Source organism: Strongylocentrotus purpuratus, unplaced genomic scaffold, assembly GCF_000002235.5.
Source record: "Strongylocentrotus purpuratus isolate Spur 01 unplaced genomic scaffold, Spur_5.0 spur5_scaffold_12, whole genome shotgun sequence".
Classification (NCBI taxonomy): Eukaryota; Metazoa; Echinodermata; class Echinoidea; order Camarodonta; family Strongylocentrotidae; genus Strongylocentrotus; species Strongylocentrotus purpuratus.
The window spans coordinates 28,028,147-28,051,644 of NW_022145597.1; the positions used below are offsets into that span (position 1 = coordinate 28,028,147).

At 38.2% G+C, this 23,498-nt stretch overlaps 1 protein-coding gene across 1 annotated transcript; it reads right to left on the bottom strand.

The window, feature by feature from the left end:
• Positions 1–9,901: 9,901 nt before the first annotated feature.
• Positions 9,902–23,455, bottom strand: LOC752725. The gene is made up of 10 exons (XM_030982303.1): positions 23,336–23,455; positions 20,076–20,285; positions 19,342–19,484; positions 18,670–18,939; positions 17,340–17,647; positions 16,059–16,422; positions 14,770–15,085; positions 13,123–13,342; positions 12,422–12,604; positions 9,902–11,339 (listed from the first exon to the last, which is right to left on the bottom strand). Exons 1-10 carry the CDS (start codon positions 23,399–23,401, stop codon positions 10,981–10,983), a joined length of 2,439 nt encoding a protein of 812 aa, XP_030838163.1. The 5' UTR covers positions 23,402–23,455; the 3' UTR covers positions 9,902–10,980.
• Between the last annotated feature and the right edge of the window lie 43 nt (positions 23,456–23,498).

A 23,498-nucleotide genomic window follows, 5' to 3' on the forward strand; every position in this document is an offset into this window, starting at 1 on the left:
AAATTCGTTTTGGATTACCCGCTTCATGGTGGCTCTGGTCTTACTCATTCAATAAAGTGCTAATAAGGTTAGTGATTGGGGGGGGGGGTTGTGTTCGGGATGGGTCCTATCATATTACTTCTAGTCCCCCCCCCCTTTTTTTCGTTCTACCCTACCTCCCCCCCCCCCAAAGGGGTGGCGCTCCCAGTCGGACAGAAGAGGGGGGAGGGGCTCCCCACTATTTCAAGTGCCCTACACCTCTGATAATTGCCCTATTCAAATATGAGAGGTGCCCCTTTTCCCTATAAGCGCCCTCATTTAAAAAGAGCCCCTCCCCTTCTCACAAATGCTCCTTTTCATTCTCAAAAGTGCCCCCTTCACCTCAGATATTTGCCCCTTTTCAAATCTGAGAGATGCTCGTCTTTACTTTGACAAGTGCCCTTCCCCTCCTTTTGATAAGTGCTTTTTTCGTCTCTGATGAGTGCTCTTTTTCACCTCTAATAACTTCCCCTTTTATTTTGACACGTGTCCCCTTTCCATTTTTAATATTTACCCCGTTTCATCTTTGATAAGTGTCCCGTTTATTTTAACATGTGCCTTTTTTCTAGAGCCGCTTTCCCCTTCTTATAAAAAGATTCCTTTAACCTCCGATAAATGCCCCAATTTAAATGTGATCGGTGCCCCATTTCTTTCAACAAATGCACATTGCCCTCATTATAAGTGTCCCTTTGCACCTCTGGTAATTTCACTTTTAAGAATGCATGTACGTGCCCCATTTTTACTTCTGATAATACCCGTTAAACTTTGACACGTGCTCCTTTTTTCTTCTAATAAGTGTCCTATCCCTTTCGATAAGTGTTCCATTCAAAGTGACTAAGAGCAATTTCCCCCAAAACTAGCTCGCATTTATTAGATAATTATTTTAATTATCAAAGGTCTGTTCAGTCTTCCGTTATAAGAATGTGCTTACATCCCTATCCGGATTGGGTCCCCCTCCCCCCCCCCCCCCTCTTTATAAGATGTAATTATTCCCACTGCGACCTCGTAAATCTCCTTTTTTTCATAGCTTGCTTTGCTTGCTCGCAAATGAATATTCAGACAATCACACCCGACTGCAAAATATTTTGTATGATGTAAGAGAAAAAATATCGAAATCATCCATGATAATTTGATCACAATGTAGGGTATACCAATGTCTAAAAAAAATGTTTATGTTCGCCTTGAGATTTCCCTTTGCATGTGCTCTTTTTGTTGGTGCCTCCCCCCCCCCCCCTCCCCCCCCCCCCCCCCCCCCCCCACTTTGGAGGTCGCTCCGTTGCCCCTGCCCCCATGGCATTTGTTAGGGAAGCTCTGTTTTGCGAAGAGAAGTATAGTGCACCGTCGTTTGTCTAATTGATCCGACTGTTCCGACAGCGATGCAGGTAAGTGTTTTCATGAGTAGAGGTAAGTATGATTGCTTAATATCCTTCTGGTAACAATTCAGCTACGATTCAATGACTTTCTAATCAGGGGAGAAAATAAATACTTACCATAATCTTTAACAAATCGAGAAGGGATGAGTATTTTGTCGGAGTGGCCGCTATCCGATCCGAACATTGTCGCATACTCATGCTGAGGCAAAGGCAAATGTGAAGGGATGAATGGGGAAAATGATTGTGGTTAGTCATATGAGGCGAATAAAGCAATATACATGTAAACGTACATGAGGCGTTACATAGAACTGATTGTTGTTTTCTGGGGGGGGGGGGGGGGAGGTTCCCCAATTTCCTTTTAAGGGAATCGAGACTGGAAGACCATTTTTTTTTTAATCAGCAGAAGGGCCCGCGAAAGTTTGGCCCTCTGGATTCGCCTACCTTTATACGGTAAATCATCGTCATTAATATCAATAACATTTCCATTAGTCTTATCATCGTTTTTATCATCATTACTAATATCAAATGATTTTCATGTGATTTATCAAACCATATATTTTTTGGCCATTGTCCCGTTCGCATACCAAACAAATATACTCCCGAATCCTGACGTTCATTTTGACATATAACTTTCGATTGCAAAATAATCTGTGCTATTATAATCAAGCCTGTAAAGGCATATATGCCTACTAAATCAAAACAATGTATATGTCCCGTTTGTTTTCAATTCACCTTTGACACGACATCACTGACACATGGTGCGTCGAAGGTTTGCATCTTATGACGCTGTCCCGCGTCAGGCAAATGACGCGGCCTCGTGTGCAACAAGGATTAGTATACAAATAATACACATCAGTGAGCCCGAGCAAAATGATGTGTATTATTTGTTTTATAAGATTATGTTTCATTTTTTTAAATGATGCTTTATAACATGATTTTATTAATGACCGATCATTATCCAAATTACGCGTTAGGCAAAATAAATGCCTGGTCACGTGTACGCTTTCAACCAATCGTTTGATTAGGATCCACGTCATCATTTTATAAAGGAACTTACCTTGGAGAGGAATGCCGCCACATCACTATCATCACTGGTGACAAGTGGACTACTTGTCGAAGAAGATGCTATAATTTCCTCCTTCTGGAGGTGCTTGATCGCATCTCTTTCCCGAGCTTGCTCCGTGTTCTCCTCCTCTAAAAATTCATTTTTTTCCACGATCAATTGTTCCTCTTGCTCTTCACCTTTCTCGGCTTCCCTTTCCTCTTCTGTCTCTATAATTGTATGCAGCATCGGGGATCCGGTTGGGCTTCTGATCAAGTCGGGAATCGACAAATCTTGCTTTGGGGACAACAGTTCCTCATCGGATGGAAGTAGATGTTCTTCAGCCTTTTAAGTAAGAAGAAAGAAACGTCATGAGAGAAAAAAAGGGTAAAAAAGAATAAAATCCCTGTCAAAATTAAAGTGATTAAATTCTTAGGTCCGTACATGAGCAGGAGAGACCACATACTCATCATCATCATCATCATCTGGTACAGGAAGAAGGCGTTGGCCTGTAATAAAAAAAACTCAAACTCTCTCTATCTCCTGATGTAACATTTGATTCAAACAAAGTTCTTAGCTTGGGAAATTTGAGTCAGCGATCATCTTCTTAAGGTTTGGGACCTACGCTTTCATATAACTTGCTAAAAATTCCGAAATTGTAATGGTAATTCCGACAAATAGATTTTTGCTTCATAAAAGTGCCTCTATTTAATACCAAGCGGACAATAAATTTTCTCAATATGAGACTTTCTTCTTATTCATGATAAATCGCAAATCTTTATTAAACAGGGCGCGTTCGTGGAGTCTGAATTTGATGGGGATAGTAAATCCGTCTTATATGGCGACATTTTGCTTTAAAAATGTATAATTTGAGTGGCAAAATGCTTTAAATATACTGAAAAAACGTGTACTGTTCCTTGCACACGAGGCGTCATTTCGATTGCCTCATCACACGCGCTACTCACAACTTGCAAGACAGTCGTTTAAACTTAAAGCAATGTGTTTTTTCTATTTCACTTTTTTGTACCATATTACGCTCAGGACATGTTCCTGCTTCTTCCTGCGTTTCTTCCTCCGATAATTTCGAAGATCAGTGTTATTAAAAGCACCGAAAGCAGGTCATAGTGTTACATGAGTTGTGATCGAGGCAAATGGCTTGAACTTTGACATACAATGAGTTGTCAAGCAATCAATCATTAATCATTCCAGGGGCCTGTTTCATAAAACTTGTTATCAATAACAAGTTACAAGCTACTGTTATAAGCTACTGCCAACATGGCATCATATTGGCTGAGAGTAAATTTGTCATAGAAATTTAGTAATTGTTATAAATAACAAGTTTTATGAAACGGGCACCAGTCTCAGCCACAGTCCTACTCCTACATTACCAAAATGACGCCTTGTACATGTATGCAATTAATGCCCTTATAGTTATACAACTTAAACTCATGACATATACCTCGACCTTGGGCGACTTCCCATGCGGGCGTCTTCGGCACGGAGGCTCCCGTCTATCATCGAGTCGCCAAGCTGCGTGATCACCCGACGACGATGAGGACGACGACTTCCCCGTCGAGTCTTCATCTAGTGCTCGAATAATACCCATCAGCACCGAGGCGAGGACGGGGTGCTTTAGGTTTTTGTCGTGAGGTTTAGCCACGTCCATGACGGAGCACTGTCTATAATGAAAATGTATAAATATGTCTACGATGGATAATTATCATTTGCTGTTTGTTTAGGATCTATTTATTTAATTTCCTATCTAGGCCTGGATCTATTTATTTATCTATGCATGCATGCATGTTCACAATTTTACAATTAATTGGAGTTAACATCACATGAAAAAGAATATAACAAATCATTTTCATTTTACAATCCATTTGAATTGACTTCACGTGAAAAAAATATATAACAATGTTATATTAAAGACAAGTTGCAACTAATAATAGGTCTAGACAGTTTAAAGAATGAACACACAAAGGAGATGAAACATTAGCAAATAGAGCTTGAATAGTTACAACACATTTTAAATATATAATATATGACAATTACAATTCCTAAAGGGTTGTAGTGAACTATTTAAACTATTTACAAAGAACAAGAAGAAAATAAAAATAAAAACAGAAGTAGAGTAAAGTACCCGGTTTTCGGCCACTTAAGACAAAATCCTATTTATTGGACTCTTTACTTCCTATTTATTATCATTTCTTGTTCAAATCATGAAGCAAATATTATTATTATTTAAACAAAAAAAGAATCCCCAAAAAAAATCACGAATTGCCATGACAATATTCATTTCAATTTTCACTGTTTTGGAGCCGGTTATCGGCCGAGCGTTTCAGTTTACGGCCGCATGTACAAAGTCAATCGGAAGCGCTCGCGCGCGCCGTGCGTTTCTGCGCTGATGTATAGCACACGCGGGCGGAGCAGGTATCCCACGCCGGAGCTCCCGGGTGCTCGCCTGACCGAATACAGGCACAGCGGTGATCGGAAGTTGGAATCTGAATTAGACGGACATATCGTGTGTGCGTCGCGGTGTGCGGCTGCATTGATTTAATACATGCGATGAGATACTTTTGAGCTTGCGACCAGCACAAAATCGGGCTCTATATCTGAAAAATACTTGAAATAAAGCCCATTTTATGGTACCCATATTTCTTACATACACGCGTAAGAAACTCGATTTTTCAGATTTGGGTAGCGGGACCGCCGATTACATCGCTAAAATGTGATATTTTAGGATATATTTTTCATTGCAAATGTGGTTCTTCAGTGACACTGGCATGGTATGGTATGTGTGGGATATGTGTTATGCTATTATGCGATGTATTTTAAAGTGATTTTACCATGTATCCAACCAATTGGCCGAAAACCGGAGCTGACCGATTACCGGGTACTTTACTCTAGGCCTGGATCTTTATTGTTAGTCTACTCTAGTAAAGACTAGTTGTGTTCGATATAATGAGAACTGCATGTATCATTATACATCTAGATCTAGATCTAGTACAGTCAATGTTATTTTTCTATTACCTTTCAGGTCTACTTAGTAGTAGAATCTATATTATATCCACTAAATCTAGGTCTAGGCCTAGTATTATAATTATAAGTGGGCCTAGATCTAGACCTAGTCTACTACCGTTGCTATTATTAATCATCATCATCATCACCATCATCTTCACCATCGAATTCATCATTATAATCACTAGAAATTTAGAATGTTGCATGAGATCTAGATCTAATGTAGGCCTAGACTAAACATAATTGTTTGATCGGGAGGGGGGGGGATTAGATTTCGTTCCGATGCGAATAAACGTGGCTTCACCAAGAATTTACAGTTTGGTCATCTCCGGATTCCAAGCAAGAGGCAGACGTTGGCTGTCCGGAAAGGTTCATTTAAAACAGAAATTTGAAGAATTCTACATGCAAAATTTCAGAGAATTCTGTTAGACAATAATTTCTAAAGGACAAATACGTGTGGTGGTTAGATTTAGGTCTAGACTCTAGGCCTAATCTAATGCTGAAATTGATGAATATTTCTCGTAAATCCAAGGCAACGGCAAAAGTAACGGCTTAATTTTTGTTAAGCATCCGGACATACAAATTGCAAGTACTGTATACAACCCCCAGCATATTAATACTATGAATATCACTGCCATGACTGTGTGTCTCTGACTATAAATCTAGATAGCAGAGCGGCTGCACGACATAAGTTCATATCTAACCGAGATGTATTGTTAGACAATAGGCCTATATAGAGTTACCACATGCCGCCACCATCGTCACGTCCAACCCACGCCACGGCCACGGCCTGCTCGAGCCGGCCAAAGCCCTAGACCTATATGTATCACACTCATCAATCAACAAAATTCAAACTCAAAGTCAAAGGAACTTGACTTTAACTTAGAAAACTTCATTACGGGTTAGAACATAAACTAACATTACTTTCACACTCACCCTTGTCTGTTTGCACCTACGGTAATTTATCTGTCATTGCAACCATTTTGAAAAGTTTAAATTCATCCAGAAATTTAGCTCATGCATGGCAAATGCGCGCATAAAACATATGGCAAATGTAAACAAAACAAAGTGGGCCTAGCTACGCGCGCTTGCCATGAAAACAGTCACGCACGTTGACGTCACTACATGTTTTTGTGACGCAATAGTGTACGTGTTTACATTTGCCATAATGTTTTATGCGCGCATTTGCCATATAATACTTTGTACTTAGTTGTTGTTCCTCCAAAAGATTCCTATCGGAATTTAAACTGGAGGCCTACATGAGCTAAATTTCTGGCCGATTTTTTTTTTCTCAATGTTTTTCTTCATTTTCCGAAAGAGCATCAAAAATAATGTCCAAATTTTGAAAACCAATTGAATATGTTAAGTATTGGCTGAGAAATGACCATCTGAATAAATAGATTTCCTATGGGAACTCAGTGTTATATGCTCTGGCTCGTAATGTCATGATGTTTTTGATGACGTCACACTTCACCACAGCATTAATCCCTTTTGCAGCTCACTTTGGAAGCTATACGGGATGGGGCGTACGTGCAGTCCATGGCCGCCAGTGAAGTTATAGAATATGATATTATATAAAGTAAAAAGTGTGAGAAGCAAGTAAAAACATGACTGCTCACTTTACATGAGCCGAAATCCAGCAGGATCGAGGCTGCAAACTCTTATGGTAGGGATGGCAGCCTTACGGAAAGTAGCGAGTGAGGGTGTATTTGCAGCTTCGCAGGGTTGTATATTCCATATTATCACGGAAGGTGGGTAGAAGGACGTTTTATTATAACTTATTTACAATTATAATTAATAAATGACACTTTTTTTTTCTTCGAATAAGCGGGGGGGGGGGGGAGGGGTAAGGAGCACAATGTTGTTTTTTGCACAACTGGAGGGGGAGGGGGCAGTGAGCACTATTTTTTTTAAACCAACACCCATCCCCCCCCCCCCACGTCTTCTTTTTTAATTTGAAAAACGTTAAATTTACCTGTGTTTGGGGCTGAGGAGCACTTTTTGGCCCAGTTCGTAAGAAACTAGCAGCGAATCAGCCAACTAGTGAATAAGCGGGAGCGAGATGGGGGGGCAGGGTTGTATATTCCATATTATCACGGAAGGTGGGTAGAAGGACGTTTTATTATAACTTATTTACAATTATAATTAATAAATGACACTTTTTTTTTCTTCGAATAAGCGGGGGGGGGGGGGGAGGGGTAAGGAGCACAATGTTGTTTTTGCACAACTGGAGGGGGAGGGGGCAGTGAGCACTATTTTTTTTAAACCAACACCCATCCCCCCCCCCCCCCCCCCCCCCACGTCTTCTTTTTTAATTTGAAAAACGTTAAATTTACCTGTGTTTGGGGCTGAGGAGCACTTTTTGGCCCAGTTCGTAAGAAACTAGCAGCGAATCAGCCAACTAGTGAATAAGCGGGAGCGAGATGGGGGGGGGGGGGGGGGGGGTGTAAGCACTCAGACACACATACACAAAGAAAAATCACTTTGGGAGGGGGCGGTCATAGAAAAAGCACAGATAAACGAGGTGTTTTAAAACTTCTAAAACACCCCCTTTTGAACACCCAAGACACCCAAGACACCCCCCCCCCCCCCCCCCCCCCCCCCCAAATACGCCTTTGGTCCTGGCTCATTTTTCCTGATTGAGGTGTCATATGAAAGGGCAGAAAATGAACTTTCTAGAAATGTGAGTTTCTCTTTGAAATTTAGATACCGTTCGCCAATCGACTTTTTGGAATATTTTCTTCCAATTGTTTTTAATCACTCATGCGTGAAATATGCATAATGAGTTGCATCAAATGAAAAAACGAGGACCTCAGCTTTACAAATATGTGTTATTCTGCAGATCAAATTTGTCATAGAATTTATTCAAGGTAATATAGCCCCCATTTCATGTACACACATATATCATCTCCTTACCACCAAGAAAGTTTAATTTACCGAAACGTTGTTAATGAGCATGATACGAGACAAACTTATTGTGAATTGTTACGATATTATCTATTCTAATTTCTTAAATATTTCTTTTAATAATTAAATGCGTTGCCAACTGTCTATTTAGTTATAATGGTACTTATTTATTGATAATACCAACGTGTAGGCAGGGGGCGTTGTTGAGGGGGGGGGTGGGGTGCGACACGTATGATGTCGGTTGGCCGGCGAATTTGTATTCCTTCCAACTGTGACTTTTTATCCGCTGTGACGACTATGAGAGTTGTATAAAACTTGTATTTTCTCGAAGTTTCACCAGCAATCATTGTCAGTTGTCAACCTTACAATAATATCAGCAAAAGAAAACAGGGGATTCAAAAATGAAATTCAAGCAGATATATATATATATATAGATAGATATATACTTTATTGTCTTCTTCTTAAAAAGAAGAAACTTTCCTTCCAGGTGATCATACATAAAATTACACAACTTATACAACATTTATAATATATACAATCACATAAAAATATAAAGTGCATAAAAAGTAGGAATAAATAAATAAAACATATAATACAAATTACAAAGAACATAAGGATAAAGGAAGAAGACAAAAAGGAAGAAATCGAGAGGATTAAAGGAGAATGTAGCCCCGGGGTAAGAAACTAAAAATTAAAAAAAATCCTTTAAAAAAGTAAATTATGTTATTGAATATCTGATCCTTCCCAAACAAATAGGTCAAAAGAACAACCAATGCAGATATACATTCAAATAAATTTTAACCTATTTATAATCGACGAGATCCACCATTTTTCATGAAACATTTTCCCTCCTATTGTAGATTGTAGATCTAGCACTGAGTTCATGCATCATATATATACCACCCTCTCACAGCTTAAAAAATGCTACCAAGTCTTTTAAGTCTTCTCCTGAAGACGGCCAGAGCATATTGGCCAACATATCGAGATCGTCTCTATATCCGCTAAACTGTTCTTTTCAGAACAATTCCAAAAAGATTTCCTTTCTTCAATCTAAAACAGCTCTTTTTCAGATCTACCAAAATATATTACTTTCTCTTATCTTTCCACCCGGTTATCACATTCTTCCTTGACATGGTTAGGCCAAAAAACATACTATGGAAAACTGTAAGAACCATCAAAGCCCTCTAAGTGTTGGGAGCCCCAAATTCGCCAAAAATTTGATGGCAAAATTTCACTTAAATTGTATCATAATGTGAAAGAGGTTGTTATTTAAGACACACTACTGCAAAGGTTCCCCCCCCCCCCCAAAAAAAAAAAAAAAAAAAACAATTGAGATAAAAGAATACATAATTTAGGTTTGCTGATGTATGCAAAAAACCTAAACTGAAAATCCTTGCAGAAATGTGTCATAAATGCCCGGGGGGGGGGGGGGGGGGGGGGGGGGGGGGTGTTACTCACATATTAAGACATATGGGGTTGTGCCGCTCTAATGGGTAACTTTTTTACAAAAAATCCCTAAATATGGGTCCCCTTTTTCAAAATTATGTGAAATGGGCCTTGAAAAAAAATCAGCCAAAATGACCCTTAAAAATGGGTAGGGGTTTCAAGGCATCAGCGGCACACCCCCGTCAACATCAAATCTGAGTGGGATGTGATATGAAGACAGGCTTCTTTTGGTTACCCCCATTCCTAATTTCTTATGCCCTAATAGCAGTTATCTCTTTTATAATATGGCACACAATTCCGAGTGTGGTACAAGTTACAATATCTCTTGATACAAAATACGGAACATGTAATGTATTGAAAGTCTGTAATCGAACCAATATATTGTAATGGCGGCCATCTTGGACGCCATTTTGAAACAGAATTTGCTTAGGTATATACAAATTGTTCACTATAAATGTCAAAACTACTATGCTAAATCCCCCCCAAAGAATAATTACTTTTTTACCACCACATTAAATTGATATGTACCAAAAAAACACGACATATATTCTTGGAATAGCAGTTAACTTTCGGTTAATTTTAATGAATCGGTGGCCATTTTAGAACCACATTAACGTTCTTGGTTTCCTCATCCTTCATTGATTTTTTCATTAGTCTAGATGGATTCTATTATCCCTAAAACCAAGGGATAGGCACCAAATTCACGCCTGCTGGAAATATAATTAACTTTTTTTGGCCTTTTTTGTATTTAATGACAGTCATTTTGGACACCATTTTGGATTTCCATGCTTCCCAAATACTCAACAACATTTTTATTAATCTCATTGGATTATCAGGATAGATAATAATTGTTTTCTGGCCATATTTAGGCTATGGCAACCATCTTGGACACTATTTTGAAATAGGGGTTTTCGGAAGGTCAGATATTTGTAGACTTCTAGACGTAAAATACTACTAGAAATCATTGAAAAACTTTTTGTTGCAATTTTTAAAAAGTTATTTATGCCATTTTTATTGCCCTAGTATGACTAGTATAGTGGAAATTAGTTGTTTTCTTGGGAACATTTGTTTTCATCAGAGGAGATATCAATGCACACAATGACACCCAAAAAGTAGCAACGTGGGGGTTCACGGTAGACCCCACTGGCCCACAGACTATAACTCCTTTGTTTTGTACTATGTGTTTTTACTAACACAGTGGCTCAAACTATGGGGTGCTGCCTTTTTCCTCTTTGGGGCTGGCAAGAGAGAGGATGACATGTTGACTGTTGCAGTAGGCTGAACTACGACGTAGCTTGTTCCAGCAGGCAATAATCCAGCAGGCAACAACCTTCTTTGCCGTTTCTTCAGGGCCATACAGATGCCAGTGCACATGCCGAAACTATGTAATGCCGACTGCAAGTGGCTGTCTGTCTTGATTGTTTCAAACTGCTCGAGCATTGACTCTACAGCGGGCAGGAATGTTTCTGGATCCAAGTCTAGTTTATCAGAAATCTTGGATCCCATGCTTTGCAAGCGAGATTTGACATCAGCAACTATATTATAGACAGTTCAAAAGAAGAGAGAAAATTTGTTATGATAAATATATGTGATTATGAACTCAACTTCAAATGATAAATCTCTAACAATGGGAGGCCCATGCAAGCATGCTGAAGTCTTAAATGATCAAATGTGCATATGGAACCTAGCATGCACTGATGTGGGTCTTTAAAAATATCAAAATTATTTTTTAATAGGAGTTCACAGTTAAACACATATAGAGCTCATTCCCTAAGAATGGTTTGGTCAATATTTGGTTAAAATCAAGCCATATATATTGAGCAAAATTTAAGAATATTACACTCCATAGTTCCTAAAGCTGAACTTAATACTAATTGACCATCTATATATTCATTACAAGGACTCTTTAGAACATCAATCAGTCACGTTGCGAAAATTCACCCCTTTATGATTTACATCAACTTTAATTTGAGATGAATTGAAGACACTTTGTCAACTCGGATTGCTGAACATTAAATTCATATACTTTCACCTTTGAAAATATCTGATGTTTAATTGCTATGGTATTATTTAAAGAAGAAGTGCTTAATTAATGATTCCTTATAAAATGATATGAAAACTATTGGAAAGAGGACCGTCTGTTACGTTACGTCAAGTCACGTTATAAAAATATTATGGGACCATATCTCTCCTATCCTAGATAGGTTTGCATATATCAATAGTAAAGAATGACATGATTTAGTGTTGTGACTTCCACATCCTAAAAGCACACAGAATTTCCACAAACAAAATGATATATTCCACATGATATTCCTTATTTCAGAGGCCCATGGTCATAAAATATGACACAATTTGTAGCCATTTTCAATGATTATTTGTTTTGAATAAAATCATGCAGCCGAATTATCAATGCATGTAAAAAAGAGCTAGCACCATTTACATCTGTGGATATAGCCCAAAATTGCATTTTTGCTAAATGCAATACCAGGTTTTACAATTGTTTCTATCAAGCTTATAAAAAGATAAATCAGGTCTGCAGGATAAACCTCTTTATTATAAAGTAGATAACTGCAAACAAAATTGTGTCAATTAATGGGAAAAAAAATCACAGCAGTACCAATTTGTGAATGAGGAGCTTTACGCTTGTTGAACGACAGTAGGCTGTCCACAGCTGCAGTTAAGTTTACATTCCTCGTTTCTGGCATCTCTTCAGGGACCAGGTTTGGAGAGTGTACCGTTAATTCCTCTACTGGAACGCTCTCCAAACCTGCAAACCATCCTTCCTCTGCTACCTCCCTCCCTGCATAAACAAAATAATTGTAAGAAAATTAGTATGTAAAAGAATATTCACAACACACTAATGAGTGAAAAATAGCTCATATTAGTACTATTATTATTATTATTATTATATACTGCGCTTTTCCCAGAGTGGCCCAAAGTGCTCACAATAGGTCAAATACATGTAATTTACAGCTTTAAAGGGGAGTTGAGTTCTAGGAAGGGTCATGAAATAGCCCAATTCATATTTCAACATATTTGTTATTACACACAAAGACAAGCATAAATCAATATAATTTTTTTGACAAAAATAATTTAAAGCAGGATTTTCTCCACAAAACAAAATAAATATGGAGGAATCATGATGGAAGCTAGGGCCATCATTTGAACCACATTTTCTGGATATAACTTTTCAGGATTTTTTGCATTTTAGAGGGATTGTGCATTAGTAGGAATATAAAAAGTAACATTCACCATAAAACTTTAGAATTTTTTTCCATCGACCTTCAACAATGGTACAGGTTCACTTTAAAATAATACCTGTTGCAATTCTATACAAGAGAAGTCTTGCATTGGTGTCTGTCAATAAAGGTACATAGTTCAGTGAAGGTGTAGAATGAAAGCGAGCAACTGCAGCCTGGTGCTTGCATGGGCCTCCTGTTCTCCCTATGGAGCATGTGCAGCATCCCACGTGAGTATTCACATGGTACTCAGTGTCAGGCGGGCTGTGGCTCACAACTTTGTACTCTGTTTCCGATATCTGCAAGTTAAAAGTCATCAATTTGGAAAGGGATGAAAATTAAATTAATAGACACATGATTTCTTCTCAAGAATTCTTCATAATTTTTTGAAATGCTGACACATGGAAGGAAAGCAGCTGGCGGGGGGAGGGGTAAAGCTAGGAAGCTTCCAGATCCGCAGGAAACAACAGAGGAAGCACCTCAGGAACCCTAGGATCCTCCTCTATTTCCTCCAGCTCCACCCAGACCCACATCTAAAAGGGCAAGGAGGTCCAATCCCAAGTACCAGTCTGCATCTTCTCATAATGAGGGTAAGTTTTTGTAAATGTTTCAGTGTTTTATTTTCTGTAGGGTACTATTGTAAGTAGGTTATCATTGAAAGAAAGGCACAGGAAGCATAGTCGGCACAAAATAAACCATTGGCCCTTTTCCATTATGTTCTGACAAATCTAACGATGAGCTAATCCTTAGCCACATTTTAGGAACATGTAACTTCCTTTCAAAACTTCTCATCTTCGAGTAAAACTAAATCAACTAAACAGTCTGATACACATAGACTAGCTCCTTAGGACTTACGGGCAGGTCCAAGCTATTTGGATTGTGACGTACGGGACATTTAGAGACTTTAAACAAGAAATAACAACAGATGAAATTATTAATATGGCTATCTTTTGGAATGAGTCTGTGGTCCCGTACGTCACGCAGCACATTAATTACATTAAAAATTAATTAAAAAATTGGTCAGAACTAAAACTTTCCACAAATGAACTAGCCCATAATAGCCACAGACTCATACCAAAAGATAGCCATATTAATAATTTCATCTGTTGTTATTTCTTGTTTAAAGTCTCTAAATGTCCCGTACGTCACAATCCAAATAGCTTGGACCTGCCCATCCACTGAAGGTCCTTTGTTTAAAAAAACATGTAGCCTAGTCTATGTGGTACAGGATACTTTATATATGCATATTCCTGTGCACATTACAATAAAAAGAGCAGGGGCGGTATTCTGAAGACTGTCGTATCTCTAATATTGTTGTATCTTCACCCTTAACACAAACCCGAAAAACATAATACCTCTGGCACCACTATGTGGCAGAGGCATCAAAACACATTAGTATAAGATATCAAATACCTCCTATTTCTTTTTTTTCGGTTCAAATAAATTTTTGCTTTATACAGTTGTTATATAACATGCTGGAGTCATTTTAAATTTCAAGTAAACCCTTCATATCACCTTCGAGTATAAACTAGTCACATGAATTCACCATAAATTATCATCCAGGGGGGCGTTTCACAAAGCCTTTTTTCAATGACAAATAACCAGTGACAAATCTGCTAATAACCAATCAGAAGCAAGGATTTCAGTAGCTTTTAACACAAATTGTCATCTGTCACTGATAACAAGTTTTGTGAAACGCCCCCCAGTTCTTGATCAAGTTACTTACTTTGGTGATGTCCTGTTCCGTAAGGCCATCACATGCATTGACCACGTTCTTGCTGCTAGGTATGTTGTCGAAGCGGCCATTGGCCACATCCAGGATTCTTCTCTGGTAGTAGTCTTCGAGGCGGTTGGAGACGAAGTCCGCCAGTTGGGCGATGCTGAAAGCCTTGGTTTTAGACAGAACCTTGTCTCTCAACACCCGCACAGCAGCTTCACAGAAGTTGTTTGCAACGTTGCTTATGAGAGGCAGATCTGTTCGGTATGAACAGGCCCACTCATTCTTCCTCTCGTAAGCCCTTTGCAGGTAGTCTTTGAAGGACCTGCAAATGGTGAACATCAATATCGTGTACATGTTGTAACTTATTAATGCAGATAACTGTGTTTTACCGTAATAGCAGTTGTATCAAACAAGAGTTGGGTTGGCTGTTGTTCATTAAGATGCTTAATTAGTACAATATTTTTTATTTTATCTGACTTTTAGTGGAATTCTATATCTGTTTGGGGGCAACAAATGTGCATGCATCTGTATTCTGCAACCAAAATCATGATTTTAAAAGCAATTTAAAATGAATGCAGCACTTGCAAGGCTATAAGATGTTGACATACATGTAATTCATATTATATAAAGCATGAACAATAATTGCATTAAATCACAAATTGATATAATTAATGCATTATAGACTTGTTAAATTACTTCCTAACCTAGGTTTCTTCTTAATATCTTGGTATCACTATACCAAAGTTCCTCCATAGTAAAAATGGAATTTTTCATAACTACTAAATAATGTATCACTACATGTAAACTATTGATGGCTTTACAATTGTGACTGGAAAAACTATTTATTGACTGCACTAGCTAATAACACTCCAAGTACTATACAAGTAACATAATGGTTCATTAATGATCCCATTATGAATACACCCCTCATTATACCTTCCTTTTTGACAATCATATTTCAATGATCCATGCTAGAATTATAACAAATCATATAATTATTAATCAAATCAAATCAAATCATTTATTTCCAAATTCCAACATCAATTAAAAACAATGTGTAAAAAACAGTCAATGGGCAATAAAAAAATTATAAAACTATGACATTTCAATCAAACGATTAAGAAGAAAACAAAACAAAACAAGTATAGCAATCAAAGAGAAACAAGAGAAACTACATTTAAAACATAAGTGGATAATTGGAAAATGGTGAACACAATGAAAGCCAGGTTTTTGGCTTGTTAGGGTGTGTTTATAGGCCTATACTGACAACGCACATACAAACTGTAAAAGCTTACTTATGGAGTTTTGGATTGGCCATGCTGGAAGCTAAGAAGGAGTCTGCTTCTTCTTCTGATGGAGCAAGAATCATCCTTCTCATGTGGCTCAGATGATTGGAGCGTTCTGTGAGGGGAATCTTGTTTGCTGCGCTCCACAACCATCTCCGTGTTGCTTGAAGGAGATGAAAGGAGCACAGAAGTAGTGTAGACTGGGGGAATGCTTCGTTGAGAGCCTGTCGCTCTGCCAGGCAGTCATCGGTGATGAACAGCTGTGGACCGATGGCATCTCTGCCTCCAAAGCAGCCGGCTGGAAGGATGGTCTTGTACAGGTCCAGTGCAGCACTGATGGTGGACTGTGTTTCAGATGTTGTAATCAAAACACCTGTAGGGTTGTAGAATTGAAGGTTCTAACTTAAAGCGGGACTGCACTACTTGTATCTACTTGAGCCCTCTATACAGCAAACAATGCCTAAGCGGTGACCGTTGGTCCCCCATGGTCCCCTTTTTCTTATGTTAACTGAGAGCTGATTTGATGAGATAACCACCTGTCAGTGACCATGCAGGGAGGTCTAATCCCTCCTGGTCAAACTAGTTCAGATCAAATTTAAGATGAGAAACTCAATCTTTCAGTCTTCAGACAAATCAAAAAAATATGAATGGAATAAAAACTGAAGAATGCAAGACATACAAGATGAAAAGATGGTCTGTTTGCTCTAAAAGTTGAAGAGGGTGAATTATCATGCCTACAGAATTCTACCCGTGGACTGGTAAGGCTTTAAGATTCATCAAGATTCATTGACTATTTCTGAAGCTATCACAGTAACAATGTATTTTAGCATAAGTAAGTAAATTGACCTTTGCATGTCCTTTTATCTCTAAATAACTCCAAAATTCAATACGGGAAGTTACACATGCAAGTATATATGAATACAAATTTTGATAATTAAGTGTTCTTAAAAGAAAATAATTTGCACGTGTGAGGGATGCATGCATGTACGGACTGAAAGCTTGGGCATTGATTGCCAATGGAAACAAAGCTTCAAATTCAATTAATTTATTTCTCATGCAGAACATAATATAAGAATAATTAAATCACAAAAAATATGCAATGAAACGACAAATATGATGGAAAAAGCATGAGAAAAGAGGAACTAACTTGAAGCAGAGCTTGTTGAAGTGTTAGTTCCTCAGATGCTGTTTTACAACATAACATGAACAAAGTATGCTTAGAAATCAATAAATAGAAACATATGCAGCTAAGAAATTATAAATTTATGGAGAGAAAAAGAAAGAACTTACCTAGAGGAAGCCCACCCACACATGAGTGTGTCAGCAGAAGATAACATTTGCAATCTTGCCTGTCCAAGTTGGTTGAAGCATCCATGAAACACAGCTCACTGCTGTACTGGTGTAGAACATGTACACGCTGCATTAGAGGTGTGCAGATGGCCGCTATCACTTGATGGTCATCTGTGACGGCCACAGCCATGTTTCCACTTGTGGCATTGTACTGATCAGCTAGATCCGTCAGGCCCGTCAACGTCGTGTTCTCCCCACTGGCACTGCTTGCATTAACGGAATTCTCTTTGAGGACTTTCTGGTATAATCTGAATTAAGAAAATTAAAGATAAAGGTGAGTTCTAGTCATCCGATTGCATTAATTGTGAAAGAAAAGGAGTGGAATGGATTAGAAAAGGATCATCTAGCATATAAGTATTGGTGTGTACTGCAAGGTTCTCGTATCATCAAAATGATAAGAAATTGGCCCAGTCTTGGTAAAGTTACAAGCACTGTACACAGAAAGATGGGACTACACAAATGGTGTCAGACTGTCAGGGCTACTAATTACCTTGATTTTCTAATCTTTCTATGCTCATTACTCTGCGAGTATACATTTTCTACCAAAATTGTTTGGCAAATGACGTTTATTTGTAATCTTGAACGTTCAGTGTAAGTTTCGTTTGATTCTGTGAGAATTAATTTCCTTTTTTTTTTACCAGAACTCACCTTTACCTTTATCTTTAAGATAAAACTGGATTTGAATTCTAGCTAATAAGTGCATGGACGACAATTCTAAATATTTTTATGATAGCAGAAGGGATGAAATTCCACTCTTTAGTAATCAAGTTCAAAAGATATTTCAGCATATTAAAATTTACCCAAGACCTTGACCCAATCTTTTTTTAATAGATATTCTTCCAAAAGTCTGTCTCTATTATAACAGTATTAATGATGATTTTAAATCCATTCTAGGATCTGTAAGGTCAAGTTTACATTCTTATATATGAGGCTGTGACTTCATCAACTCACTAATTTGCATGCAACCAATGCGATGCATATTAATGTTTCCAGACATTTTACAAACGTACAAAACTCCATAGCTTTCTTAGTTTTTGTTTGATTTTAATCAAATTTTCACCGTTCTATTTGAATTATTTTACTCTTTTTATTTGGATAAATATGAAAAGCACCTGGAGTTGTCATTTAAACGTTCACTTTATACCTCAACATATTCTCAAGCTATCACAGTATGGACAGAACAACCCAAAACCCTCTTAATTGCATATGCTATAGCAGATGTTATTTGCACCATTGTACATAGCTGGCGGGGGCACGGAAATGAATATACCTGCAACAGTATTGTACATCTGGACATACTGCTCTGTCTGCTGCTACTTTGTAGTAATTAGAACCATGCTCCACTTGAAGTTGGTTTTTCAGCGCTTCCAACGCAGCCGTGGGGCCGTACTTCCTGTGGAATAGCTCTCTGAGCTTTTGTGTCGTCTCTCTTGAAACATCTCTATACTTCAATGCATCAGAACAACTGACGTTGTGGTTGTGTTGATAACAAAACTTGACAACTGCTGGAAATTCCGGCAAATGCCTGTCTGTCTTGTTTCTGTATTGAAAATTTAAATCATGTAAAAAAAACATAATAAAATAATATAACAAGATTGGGGAAGGGAAATGGTGCAAATATATGGAAAGTTTAGAGTAAACACGAAATAACCTCAAGATTGTTTCCTAAGGCATATACACACTCTTACATACATTTCCTTCCTCCCGTAAAATGACTTGGGGGGGGGGGGCTACCTAGTGACACTAAATTTGAAAAACAAAAACACTTTTTTAAAGGGCTACCTCATTGCTTTGTAACATTTCGCATTTACCTAAAATTTAATTAAAACATACGTTCAACTGAGCCCATGAATTAGAAGCCCATCACTGCCATTAATATAACAACTAGGAAATTTTATAAATTACGTTAGAATAATAAAGAGAAAGTGTAAGGAACAGTTACCGGGATTCCTGGTTATTGGCCGTCTTGAAATTCTTCACAGTCACTTGGAAACTTGTTGGGCAGTTGGTGTGTTTAGATGGCGTTTTTCTTTTTTCATTGGCACCAGGCTTTGGGCGTGTATTGTGATGGCATATGTATGCTTTCTGTTCAAATGGAAATCAATAAAACAGGGGACAAATACAATATAATACATTTTGAAAACCCTTTGTTTTTTAAAAATGGCCTTTTCAAATTAATTGACTTCCACTACATTTGATGTGTATAATTTCAGTGACGTTTTCTATCAAAAGTTTTTGTTGCAGAATATTCTCTTTTTCGTTATAAATTCATTAGTACAGCTAGAATCCTGGTTCGAATTTTCACTAGATTCCGTTAGGCCCATTGGTTTCTGTTGGTTTCAATTGGGAAAGTGGAATGTTTGAGGGGTCTGATGGAAAGCAATTAGCATCTTTGAAAATATTTGTAAAATTTATTTTAAAAGGCATAACATGTTGATTTAAATCATTCATATTTTCTATTATTACGGGAGATTTCATGATTTTGACTATGAATTTATGAAAAGTCTAAAATACATGAATTTTTGCTTTTGTGAATATATTTCAAAATAAGGCTACAAATGGTTCTCCATAATATTTAAGTCCAACTTAGCGTTAAGTTCAACTTCAAATCTTTGTGAAACACCCCCTTGGTATGTGATATCACACAACACATCAAGTGCATCTTAAAATACTCACTTTGAAGACAACATATTTCCCAGTACATGGATAAGTTGTTTTAACTCGCCATGTGCAGGAGGATGATCCCTTGAAGTCATCAACCCACTGGACGGCTTGGGCCTCAGTAGCTACATTCACTCTCAGGGTAGCATTGAATGAGTAGCTTGATCCTGGCAACTCATCAATGTCGCACAGATGGTATTTGTATCCCGCTGCCGGTAGAAGTTCCTACAGAGCATTACGTGATAAGTCAAAGATAATGAAGAAAGAAAATAATATTGATAGATACATGAATAAATGTATACCTGCATGAACTGATTATCACTGCACCATTTGATCTTAACTGTGGATCCTGATTGTTTCACAGGACGTATAATGGGTGGAAGCAGTTCTAGAAAGAAAGAAAAAGGAATATTTCAACTAGTAATAGACCTTCATGTAGAGCTTTATATAGTAGGTCTAGTAATATGAGCCTATTTTTTATTCTTGTGCACTTTTGCAGACACAACAAGTTGGGAATGTTTCATCACATTTTCACAGCATAATTTTGTATATAAGATATTCAATGGTACTAGCAGCCCTCTTTTGCACACCCTCCCCAATTCCAACTAGAATAATCGGGCAAAAAGTCTCATTTGGGGCCGAAATGTAAATAAAAGTTGTAAAGAGAGAAGAAAACAAAAAAGCGCTGAAATAATGATCGACAGCAGGGAATCCTCGTTATTCTTTGTTGATAAGCCCAATATTAATATAGGGGTCTAGACTTCATTAACCACAATCATTACCAATATTCAACCTGTATTGGATGTAACATATTGTGACGGACACGATTCGCCACCTTGGCTTGACACGGAGTATTTGTCAGGATGCCCGTGTCTGGCCTGGCGCTCCCCGTCGTTCATTGGGACAAAATATATGCCCGTAGCTTGATGGCTGGAGTTCTTTCACTGCTCACGTCACAGGGCGTATTAACAATCATGCATCCTTCGACTGCAATCGGTCACCCCAATCGTTGTGCACAGCAACAGTCAATTGAACATCCTTCGAGCAATCAATCAATCAATCACCAATCAGTCACCATGCATGCTTTGTCAACTCCTGTCACTGATTCTCGATCTCATTGTCTATAACTACGGTTGCACTAAGAAATCAGACCAATCATGAGTTGCATGTCGAATTCCTTTAATGCGAACCAACCAACATTCAGGGTAAACTCGATCAACACAAGTACAAGTGTAGACTAGATGTAAGACTCAACTAAAGGTTGGGCCAGCCTCAGTGAGGCTGGCCCGTATCAGATACAGTGCAGTGGAAAACCCTAAATACACAATTCTAGCCGTACTAAAAATTTCCCTATACATAAACGTATAAAAGGGCAATTTATGTCCTCGTTAGTAAAACAACACTTCAACACAACATTTCTGCTAATCCCATAAAATCTTCACATATAATCTTCAGTATAACCCCTTATTTCTGATTAGATAACTACGTTATCCCCAAAAGAAACATGATAATTGCACCAATATGATTGTTATATGTAATTTATGCTCATTTTCCTTCAGTTTGGTAATTGCTAAATCAACGATGCGCCATATTGCTATAGCATATGCGCGTGCGCGTACAACAAAAAATACTTAACCTTCGTCCACTACTAAAACCCTGATTTAATTGTTACAATATTCTTTTGTTTCATATCTCTAGACCTTAATTGATTCCTTTAACATTTTTAGTTTTACCTCTGACATTTTTACCTCCGAGTCCGACATTACTAGATACCTCTGACATTTTTCCTTTGACCCTGCATGCTGACACATCATTTTTACCTCCAATTAGTCTGAAATTTTTACCTGACATTAATTTTTACCTCCGAGTCCGACATTATTACCCGACATATTTACCTCTGAGTCTTTATTACCTCCGACATTTTTTCCTCCGAGACTCACATATTTTCACCTCCGACATTTCTACTTCGATCTGACCCTAGACCGAATTTTCCGTCTCTTTCGTTCGTTAGCCTCTTATTGGGGAAGGGTCGGCCGGCTCTCTCTTTAGAGACGGAAACCGTCTATATACACATTCCCTTGATAACGCCACGGCCATTTCAGGTCTAGCGTTTTGCCCCCAAAATCCCCCAAAATGTCATTTTACCTCGTGCATGTAAATTAGGCCTAGGCTATAATACATCGGTTCCATTTAACAACTTGACTGAAATAATCAGTTTAATAGTCCCTTTTTAGGAAATTATGGGTCAAAATCGAAATCCATTTTGAAAATCTTTTTCAACATGGATTTCGATTTTGACCCATAAATTCCTAAAAAGGGACTATTAAACTGATTATTTCAGTCAAGTTGGTAAGTGGAACTGATTTATTATAGCCTAGGCCTAATTTACAATATAACATGCACGAGGTAAAATGACATTTTGGGGGATTTTGGGGGCAAAACGCTACGACCTGAAATGGCCGTGGCGTTATCAAGGGAATGTGTATAGACGGTTTCCGTCTCTAAAGAGAGAGCCGACCCTACCCCAATAAGAGGCTAACGAACGAAAGAGACGGAAAATTCGGTCTAATCTGACCCATGCTGACATGTCATTCTTACCTCCGAGTCAGACAGTTTCTGTCGACTTTTACCTCTGTCATGTTTACCTAGACCGAAATTTCTGTCTCTTTCATTCGTTAGCCTCTGATTTGGGTCGGGTCGGCTAAAGAGAGGAGCCGACTAGTACGTCCTAGAGGATAGACTATGCAGTTTTTTGTCTCTTTCGTTTGTTAGCCTCTGAATTTTGGGAAGGAGCCGATCCTACCCAATCTAACAATCGAAAGAGACAGAAATTTCAGTCTAGCTATAGCCTCTAGTAGCTACTAGTACTACTACAAAGTACTCGGTCTACCGTCTAGAGGTCTAGATCTAGATCTATTTTGGCGACAGTTTACCTGCATGCACTGCGCCGCACCCTCTACGTAATGATGTAGACTAGACCTCTAGATCTCTAGATCTAGACTAGTCTAGAAGTCTAGGTCTAGACTCTAGAGTCTAGATCTAGTCGATTTAGTTCAGAAGTCTTGCACATCTTTAATTCATTGATACTTTTTCTATTAACTCAGCTCAGTCACTCGATCAAACTCAACTGCTCTTGACCTGGCTTAGGCCTAGATGATAGATCCAGACTAATCTAGATCTAGATCTACCACTAATTGCAATGCACTCACTGCACTGCACTCGACATCCAACAACAAGTTAGTCTAAGTTAGGTCTACTTTCGAATTTATACCTACCACTAAATTGACTGGAATTCTAACGCCATGACATTGAATGTTACTAGTATTACTATTAGCCTCCATATTGCGTGCCAGCAAGATGATGTGATGGGACTATTCAGCGGGTTCCAATTCCGCTAGCATGCATTCATCCTAGATCTAGAGTCTAATTCCACGCAGG